Here is a 10,359-nt window from a genome sequence, read left to right as displayed (position 1 = left end):
TAATTCTGTTTGGAATTTGTCGAGATTTCTTGGATGTGTAGATTCATATATTTCATATGAAATGTTTTTAGCCATTATTTCTTTAAATATTGTTTTTGTTCATTAGTCTCTTCTCTTAGAACTCCCATAATGCATATGAGCTCGAGAGTCTCACAAGTCCGTCAGGCTGTTCACTTTTCTTTTTCCTTCTCAAACTGGATTTCAGCTGTTCTATCATCAGAGTCACCAATTCTTTCTTCTGCCTATGCAAATCTGCTGTTAAACACCTTTAATGTATTTTTGCACTTTAATTTTTGTACTCTTCAGGTCCAGAATATCCATGTGGTTTCCTTTTAAATACTGTCTTAATTCATTGTCTTACTCTTTTTTTGTTTGTTTTTTACCTTTGGAGTATATTTAAGGCAGTTGGTTTAAAGTTTTTGTCTAGGAAGTGCAATGTCTGGGCTTCTTTGAGGATGGTTTCTATTAATTTAATTTTTTCTTTTGAAGGGGCCATACTTTCCACTTTCTTTGTATGCTTTGTGATTATTATTGTTGAAAACTGCACATCTGAATATGCAAGAGTAATTCTGGAAATCATGGTCTTCCCCTTCCCCAGGATTTGTACTTCTTAACTGAAGGCTTTGCTGTGGTCAGTCAGTATTTTGACAGAGATCTCTTTGAACACCAGGACCTTAAAAAACAGACACCTGTCCCAGTCTTTATGGACTGGCCCTGTGCTTGGACATGCTTAACAGCCAGATTATTGACTATTCTGTCTCAGCCTTCAGTTCCTATTTGCACCAAGCCTGTAGATCAGCCAGTGGTGAAAGTCTGGGGTCTTCTCAGATCTTTTCTGATATTTCCTGTGCTGGACATGCATGTTGTTTTCTACATGCTTTTGAATGTCCTAATATCCCAAAGAAATGCTCTCCTTGGCTTTTCCTCCTAGGTTTTAAGCAAGCTATTGTATGTCTCAACTGTAACATGCTGCCCCAGGTGAAGGTTTCACTTTTTAAAAATTGTTTCCTTAACATGTTTTCAAGCAGTGCTTACTGCTTTTCCTCCCTGAGTAAGTTACAAGATAGGCAAACCAGAGATGAGCACCTTGTGTTAGCCCTTCATGATGGCCCACAGGTTTCAGACAAACAGGTAATTTGTGACTTAAGTATATATACTCTCTTTCACTGGAACTAGGGACCAGAGTCCTATAGAAAGTGAGCTCCTATCTTCAAGACTCTCCCAAGCCAAGCTGGGAGAGGGATTTGGCAAGAGCAAGTAAAACGCCACAAGGCTTTCATACTGTTTTTAAGTTGCTTTTTTCTTAATACAGTGTTCACTTGGTTGAGGCAAACTCTTGCTTTCCAGTTCTGACAAAGCTGGTTCCCAAAGTTTCTGGTACTTTTTAAAATGTTCCTCTGGAGGAATGGGTATACAGAGCTATCTACACCATTTTGCTGATGTTACACTATATATTTTTTAAAACTATAATTAATATATGAAGAGAAATTCATTAGCTTAAAAAGTTATTTTCCTACTGTGGTTTAGATCTGCACTTCTGCAAAGGTTTCGGTGGCTAAAGAAATGTTTCTTGCATCTCAAAGAAAACCTGTTTTGAATAAATTTGGGAAAAGCATATGAAAGGCTCTGAAAAGTTGTATAGAAACCTGCTTTTTGTTTATTTGAACCCAAAATTTCCCATTTATTTCATATAAGAGCCTTTCCTATTGATAATCAGCATTTGAAGAACGTCTGTGTCACTACAGTAGGACAAGAAAAGTCCTAGTTCTTCAGCTAGGGGTTGGGTGGCAGGAAAAGGTCAGAGGCAGGCATGGCTACTATTATTTAGGAATAAATATGAGTCATAACCCTTTCTTTTAAGAAGTTCTGAGACAGACAAGGAAATATATGACAAGAAGGCCTACAGTCATGTGAGCTATACAAGTGGGAAGTGCTCAGGAAGGCATGGCGATATGGGGAGAATGGGGAGGGATGAGGAAAGGGCGGTAACAACCTGTCTAGAGGGAAATGGTGGGTGATCACCACAAGCTGGATGATTATTTTTAGATAAGCTATATTTCCAAATAAAACAAAACAAATGGATTGGTGGTATGAGATACTATTCTGAGTACTCTTGACATTATTATTGGGTTTTTTTTAGGCCATCAAGTAGATTCAGTCTGTAGTTGGGGCGGAGAGAGTGTTAGCTGGTGCTGGCCCTATGTTGAGAGGCTGAGGACAGAGGAGAACTGTAGTAGAGGTATTTACACCATTATTTCCTTTCCCAGATTGTGGACCTTCCAGGGCCAGGGCAGTATCTTACTGTGTTAGCCCTTGTTTCCAATGATGCCCAAAAGAATATGGAGGGAAAATGGACTATATGACATGGTAATAAGCCAACAATGCTCTTTCCTTAACCTGAAAGCAGGAATGGAGAAACGGGGCTTCTTCAAACAATGAAAACAAACCAACCCTACATTTAGATCATTTTATTTGAATGGTTGGAAGAGTGACTATAAATATTCTGTCCATCCATCCACCTGAATAAATTTTGATTATCCACATAAGACAAAAATGTTCAGGGATTATGAGCATCCCTTAATTCCATTATCTGAATAAACTAGCCAGATAAATGCAATCGTGAAACTATATCCTGTCAATATGTCTGTTCTTCTCAAGTTGATTTACAGATTCAAAGCAATCCCAATTGAAATCACAGCAAGTTAGTTTGTGGATACTGACAAGTGAATTCTAAAATTTATATGAAGAGGCAAAAGACCCAGAATAGCCAACACAATACTGATGAACAAAGTTGAGGGACTGATGCTATCTGACTTCAAGACTTACTATAAAGATACAGCAATTAAGACAGGGTGGTATTGGTGAAAGGAGGCAGACACATCAATGGAACAGAACCGAGAGCCTGAAACAGGCCCACATAAGTACAGTCAACTGATCTTTTGATCTTTGAAAAAGGAGTAAGGACAATACAATGCAGCAAAGATTGTCTTTCCAGCAAATCATGCTGGAACTGGACATCCCACATGCAAAAAAAGAATATACGCACAGACCTTACACACTTCACAAGAATTAAATCAAAATGGGTCAAGACCTAAATGCAAAACACAAAATTCCCTGAAGAGAACATAGAAGACCATGGGTATGACCATGACATAAGATCTAACACCAAAGGCATGATCATGAAAGAAATCATTGGGAAGCTGGATTTCATTTAAATTTGAAACTGGTCTGTGAAAGACAATAGGAAGGAGTGAGAAGACAAGCCACAGGTGGGAGAAAATATTCAAAATAAAAGACACATGTGAGAAAGGAGTGTTACCAAAGTATGCAAAGGACTCTTCAAACTCAACAATATGAAAATGAACCACTCAATTAAAAATGGGCAAAAGGCCTAAACACCTCACCAGGAAAGATACACAGATGACCAAAAAAAAAGCATATGAAAAAATGTTCCAGCATCATAATTTGCATAGGGAATTGCAAATTAAAACAACAGTGAGATACTACTACATACCTGTTAGAATGGTCAAGATCCAAAACAATGATAACATCAACTACTCCCAAGGATGTGAGGATTAGGAACCGAGTCGTGGCTGGTGGGAAAGCAGAACGGTACAGCCACTTTGGAAGCCAGTTTGGCAGTTTCTTAGAAAAGAGACAGTCTTACCAGTGATCCAGCAACTGTGCTCCTTGGTATTTACCCAAGTGAGCTGAACAGCCGCAGCAACAGCAGAGAAAAGCGATTGGAGAATGAGAGAATCCTGCTCTCACAGCTGTCTGTTCTGGGTCCAGCTTGCCCTGGGAAGGAGGGCAATGAAACCTACATACACACACCTGTCAGGACACAGTACACACATCCAGCCAACAGGACAAGGAGTTACCCTTCTTGAGGATCCTTTTGGTTAAACAGATGACAGAAAGCAGAAGTGTGGCTCCACACCACATCTGTGAAGGCTGGGGAATAGCATCCTCGGAGCAGAAGCCTCTCGTGCTGAGTTCCCACGTCCCATACGACTGGCTATAGCACCTCCTCTCTTTCCAAGGTCAACATATAATTTGAGACTGCAAACACCTTGAAAATTGACTGCACATGACAATCTACGATGAGACCAAGTGTTAATGCAGAAATTTATTAAAATCCACTTTATATAGTGTTTTAGGGACAAAAAAGATAAGAGTTCTCAACATTCAGGCAATCAATTCTAATTTCCGAAGTGCTTCTGGAGAGACAGATTCCTTTGCCCTTTCCTCCAAAAGAAACTTCTGTCTATATTCCTGAAGATGATGCACTGCGAGAAGACCGATTCCTTTGCCCCCCCCCCCAAAAGATACTCTATGTATACCCGTGAAAATGCATTTATAACCCCGCCTCTCAAGGACAAACCCGTTGAGATCCCAAAACCTCGGCAAAGATGGAGAGATATGAGCAGAGAACCTTCTCAGAACGCAGTGCTCGTTCAGAGGTGTAGTGCAAGAGACACATAAAATGGTGGCCGCTTCAGAGGAGTGTGCCGGCTCCTGGCAGGCGGGCAGGGAAGGAGCGCGAGGGCCCGGCGGGGCGGCCCCTAGCTGCGGAGTGTGGCCAGCCGGGACTGCATGGCCTCCAGGGCCTCCTCCTCCTCCTCCTCGTCTTCTGATGCTGCCATGGCTCCTGGAGGTTCTGGCTCTGGAAGGGCGTCGGTCACTTTACTAGGTGCTTTGCCCAATGCCCCTGAAGAGAAATAGCAAATGAATTAACCAAGTATCCTGTTAAGGTGGTCCCTCATCCTCTCCGCCTTTCATGCCTGGATGAGGCCAGCAAGAAACAGAAAAGGGGCAATGAGTGAGCTGTTTGCATGGGGTTTTGCTCACTATGACAAACATGTAAACACCAGCTTGTCAGGAGACCAAGGTTACAATAACTGAGGATTCTGAGTTTTAGAATTTTGGTTCTGACACTCTTGGTTTAAAATCCTAAACACCAAATACTTAATTTTCAAGATTCATGAAGATGTTAAATGCCTCTCAGTCAAGCTAAATGGTTTCTAAACCTCCACAAAAATGTTTTCCTGGAGCAACTAGTCTTTCTCCCAACAATTTCAAAAGAAAGAAAGAAATAATTTTAAAACATAAAAATTAAATGTCACCAATTTTTTATTAAACCTAAGTTCCAAAATCCAGAAGTAAAAATGAAGTTTAAAACCTCATTAACAATCTTTCGGAGATAACTACTATTTTTGTTTATTCCCTTTCCAGACTTCTTCTATAGGCGTGTTTTTCACACCAGAGTATGTATCAAAATAAACAAGACTTTTCTCACACATTGTACTGTGAACATCTTTCCATGTCAGTGAATGCATTTCTGCATTACCACAGCTATAAAGTATTCCATTCAAACAGATACAATACAGTTTAACCAATACTCTATTATTAGGCACTTAACTGGTTTCAAAGTTTTCAGTATGATAAATAATGCTCCTATAGACATCCTTGAATTTATATCTTTCATTCACATCCTTAATTATAGAATAAACTCCTGGAAATCAATTTGTTAGGTCCAGGGCTTTTGACAGCTACTGCCAAACTGCTTTCAAGAAAGTCTTACCAACTTAAGCTCCCAATGGCAGTGTTGTGAGAGCACTGTTTCTCCTTACCACTTGAAAACTCTAGGAATTTAAAAAAAAAAAAAATCTTGGCATTTTTAAAAAGATGGTTATGGATATTGTGCTTCTTTTTCAAATACTAATTTTATAATCTAAAACGTGTAGACATAAGATAGGCCTACTAGATAACTTAGTGGCTGCAAGAAGGACCACAGGAGGAGAGAAAGAGGAAGAATCTCGAGGCCATACCTGCTGTGATTTCAAAAAGAATTTTATCAATTTCCATTTCTGCTGCTTCTTCCATTTCTTCCTGATCATCCATGCTTTCAAAAGTGTCCTCTAACATTTCTTCTATGATACCAGCCTGAAGACAGAAAAAATCACATCATTTCCCTCAATAGGTCAATCTGGTCCCCAGGGACTCCTCTGTGGGTCCAGTTCCACCCAAGCTCTAGTGTCCCCAAGTCCAGACCACCCTTCTGAGGGCTAACACCAAGACAGATGGCCACCGGAAAAAAACGATGCTCTCTCCCTCTCCGAAAAAAGGCAAAGGCCTCAGGGAAACTGTTCTCCATATTCAGCACCAGGGCTGGGAGTGGGGGGCCTCTCTCAGCAGAGCCTCGTAGTAACCCAGACTGTAATTAGACAGACTTGGGAAGAACCTGCTGAAAATGAGTGTGCTCTGAGCTCTCTCAGGAAGCATGTGCCCTGGGGCACCGCCTGGGTGGTTCAGTTGGTTAAGCGTCTGCCTTGGGCTCAAGTCCTGATCCCAGGGTCCTGAGACTGAGCCTGGCATTGGGCTCTCTGCTCACTGGGGAGCATGCTTCTCCCTCTCCCTCTTCATCTGCCACTGCCCCAGCCCCTGCTTATGCTCTCCCTCAATCTCTCTGTCAAATAAATAAAATCTTAAAACAAAAACAAAAGAAAATGGAGTGGAGTCTTCATAGACTCTATGATAACATGTACTAAGAGTAGAGCAGGGTTCCATGGAACCCTGAAGAGGCATAAAGAGTACTTCAGCGTGTCTAGGTTACAGCTGCTGGTACAGGCCAGTCCAAGGGGAGTCTGGCAAGGATCAATTGGTTCACTAAAGACTGACTCCATTCCTGAGAGAATCAATAAGACAAGGTTTCTGGACTCAACAAGGTCACTCCCAGACTCTACTGGAAGCCTCATGTCTGGCAGCCTGAAACCAATCACTCAGCCTCCTTTGTTCTCGAGGTAGCACGGCACCACCACCAGGCAAAAGAAAACCATTCTTGAGCACTGCCCAACACAAAATGGACCCACAGCCTTCCTTGCCGAGCAGTGTCCTCGGCTCCCAAGTGAGACCCTACTGTTTTTTGTTTGGTTTTGAAGCAAAAGGTCCTAAGAGCATCCTCTAATGAAAGAGGCCCCTGGGGGGCGCCTGGGTGGCTCAGTGGGTTAAAGCCTCTGCCTTCGGCTCAGGTCATGATCCCAGGGTCCTGGGATCGAGCCCCGCGTCGGACTCTCTGCTCAGCAGGGAGCCTGCTTCCTCCTCTCTCTCTGTCTGCCTCTCTGCCTGCTTGTGATCTCTGTCTGTCAAATAAATAAATAAAATCTTTAAAAAAAAAAAAGAAAGAGGCCCCTGGTATCCCCGGGCAGAAGACATAGGAAGGGATGAGAAGCAGAAGGAAAGTACGGGTTTAGGCTTCTGAGAAGTGGCCAGACAGAAAAATCCTAATTCCTTTGCCATTTGCAAGAGCTGAGCCCCTTTGCTTTGTACCTTGATCCAGACTCATGGAGCAGAGTGTCCCTTGTGGCAGCTCTTGCCCTGGCTCCCTGGCATTGGCAGGGCACGGTGTGTGCTCATGGACCATGCCGATAACAGCAGATGTGAAGCAAGCCCTTTCTCCTGCCAGACCATTCTTACTGACATGAATCAGACTAATAACCGTGTTCTACCCATTCTCAGATCCCTTCCTCCCAACCTAAATGAACAAATCAACAAATGCACAGGTGGAGCCCTGTGACGTGAAGGAATGGATGTCAGCTTGGTGTTGGAGGCTACCGTGCCGGAGGTTCAGGACGTGCTCCATAACCGGCTGAGAGAGCCTACTGGAGTCCTGACTGTAACAGCCTTCCACATCCCGGAGGCAGACGTCATTCAGTCATTTATCCACTTATTCTATCTGCAACCATTCGTCAAGTGCCTGCTCTGTGCCACACAACAGGCCAGGGTCTGGGAACAAACGGGATGACTAACATCACGTTTCCTGCCCTAAAGGAGCTGGGCCCCTACCAGAGGCTTCAGTTTGTACTTGAGGATGGAGCCTAGAACGGGTATCACATGCAGGTCTGCATTACTGTATTACTTTCAGCATTCAGAAACCCTTGTGAAGGGCGCCTGGGTGGCTCAGTTGTTACGCGTCTGCCTTCAGCTCAGGCTCAGGTAATGACTCCAGGGTCCCGAGATTGAGCCCCACATCGGGCTTCCTGCTCAACGGGAGGCCTGCTTCTCCCTCTACCACTCCCACTGCTTTGTTCCCTCTCTCGCTGTGTATCTCTCTCAACAAATAAAATCTTTAAAAAAAAAAGGGGGGGGAGGGACCATTGTGGAAAAGACCCCAGATTCTAAAAGGGGCTTCCCCTCTGATCCTGGTGGCTATGTAAGTTAGAATGAGTGGCCTGAAGTCATTCTAAGACTTCTCTGTAGAACTTTTTATCCAGTTCTACATGGACAGTCATCACAACTTGGGAAAAAAGATCCACACACCACTTTGAAAGGACACACACTCCTGACCCCATTTCCTCCTCCCTACTACTGCCCAAGCACTTCTGGTTCCAAAGACCTGGGTTCTGGGCATTATTATATGTTGTCATTCCATCAATTTTCTCCCGTTCCTCTCTCCCATGCCCTAGAGCTTTGCACAGATTTCAATTCATAAATGCAATTCCCAAGGAAGAAAAAAGAAATTTTTCTACATAAGCTAATATATAAGAATCTGAGGTATCCAATTTTGGGGCTCAGGTCACAAGTCCAAAGTGAGAAACACATCTGTCTGAGGAACTTACTATCACCACTTGTGACACAGCTCAGGCAATAAGGTCAGACGTGTGTGCTCCAACCCCAGATCTGTCATTACTACCAAAGTCACTTAGGTAAATTACCTGGCAATCTGAAAACTTGATTTCCTCCTGTGTAAAATGGGGTAAAAAAAAAAAAAAGCTTCCTCACAGGATCACTAGGAGGACTCTCTAGGACCACATGTATGATATACCGCTGGCTGGCGGGGGGCTCAGTAACAATGTTTTCCTGAGCCTTGTCCCTGTCTGAAGGCCACCCGTAGAAGTCCTTTTTTAGGCCTTGATCCTGGGACACTGGCAATACGACCCAGCCTCTGCCATGGTCAACTCAAAGAGTTTCAACCAGCGTTAAGAGCTGCTCCTCTGTCTTCAAAATCCTTTCCACCTGGCAACAGTGATCTATCCATTCCTGCCCACTCCTGGTCCTAGCCCCCTACCATCCGCTGGGAGTGACTGCTAGGAATGGGATGCAGGAGTGGCCCCAGTCACCTTCATCATCTCTTTGGACAGCTCCCTCATGGTGCCCTGGATTTCTGGGATCTTCACGAGACTCTGCATGGCCTTCATCACTTCTGTGCTCTTCTGCAAGGAACCAGCCACTCGCAAAACCGCTGGGGGAAAAGTAACAGGATTGCTTAACAGAATGTGACACAGGACTGGTACAAAGATTAACAGTTATAAGGTATTCTAATAGAACAGCAACAGGTGGACTCCCAAAGCTAGTTACGAACATACAGACTACATTACTCTGCTAGCTGACCCAGAGATTGACTTTTCCGAATTGTATGTGACTTTGGCTACAACAGGTACACATTCTCTAAGCATGCACATAGACTAGAGAGTGGCCTGAAGGCATGCACCTGATCTTTAAGGAAGAAGTCAGCTAGGAATGACTGCTGATACCCAAGACAAGTCACCTACAGGAGAACAGCCACACTAAAAAATTCAACACTTTAGGCTACCCAACCGGTGTTCCTCATACACCAGCCAATGGACAGCAGCTGCTCTGAGAGAGACCTGTCACTGGTCCTCAGGAAAATCAGAGAAATAAGGACAAGATCCATAGTGAGTCTATGTGTCACAATATGGTGGTTACTGTTCCTTGTTAAGGAAACATTTCTGGTAGTCTGATCATATCCATTCTATATATTCTATCTAAGAAATCACAAACATAGCAGCTGATCATCCCTCTGCCCTGCCCCCTGGCCACACATACATCTGAAATGTGTCCAAATAAAGATTTCGCACCCCTCCAAATCTGTTCTGGACTTTCATGAGACTTAAAGTTCTGAGATGTTCAACAACTGCTTTCACATCTAAGGGAAGACAAGAGGCAAGGAAATGAGTGACTGCGGAAATGACTAACATACAATTTTAAGATTCTTCCGAAGGAGCAAGGAAGCTTGCTAGTTGGAGAATACTTCATCCCCTTCACATGAGCATGAAGAAGTAAAATACTGATCTATTTATTAAGATTACAGCAGAAATACCAAGAATCTGTATGGCAGAAATAATAAATTATATATGCCATTACAATGATACAAAAATGATCTCCCTGATATGAGGAAGTGGTGATGCAACATGGGGGCTTAACTGGGTAGGAGAAGAATAAATGAAACAAGATGGGATTGGGAGGGAGACAAACCATAAGTGACTCTTAATCTCACAAAACAAACTGAGGATTGCTGGGGGGAGGGGGTTTGGGAGAAGGGGGTCGGATTATGGACAT

At 43.2% G+C, this 10,359-nt stretch overlaps 1 protein-coding gene across 2 annotated transcripts in view; it reads right to left on the bottom strand.

Moving 5' to 3' along the window:
• Positions 1-4,109: 4,109 nt before the first annotated feature.
• Positions 4,110-10,359, bottom strand: part of LOC132021379 (charged multivesicular body protein 3) — a 98,470-nt gene continuing 92,220 nt past the window's right edge. For both annotated transcript variants that reach the window (XM_059405654.1, XM_059405652.1), the window contains 3 exons: positions 9,120-9,241; positions 5,832-5,946; positions 4,110-4,711 (listed from right to left, as the gene is read on the bottom strand). In XM_059405654.1, coding sequence (XP_059261637.1) covers positions 4,566-4,711; positions 5,832-5,946; positions 9,120-9,241 — 383 coding nt within the window. In that variant the 3' untranslated portion in view covers positions 4,110-4,565. The remainder of the gene's footprint in view (positions 4,712-5,831; positions 5,947-9,119; positions 9,242-10,359) is intronic.

Source organism: Mustela nigripes, chromosome 7, assembly GCF_022355385.1.
Source record: "Mustela nigripes isolate SB6536 chromosome 7, MUSNIG.SB6536, whole genome shotgun sequence".
Lineage (NCBI taxonomy): Eukaryota > Metazoa > Chordata > Mammalia > Carnivora > Mustelidae > Mustela > Mustela nigripes.
The sequence above is the reverse complement of the archived record's forward strand: the minus strand, read 5'-3'. Positions and strand labels throughout refer to the sequence as shown.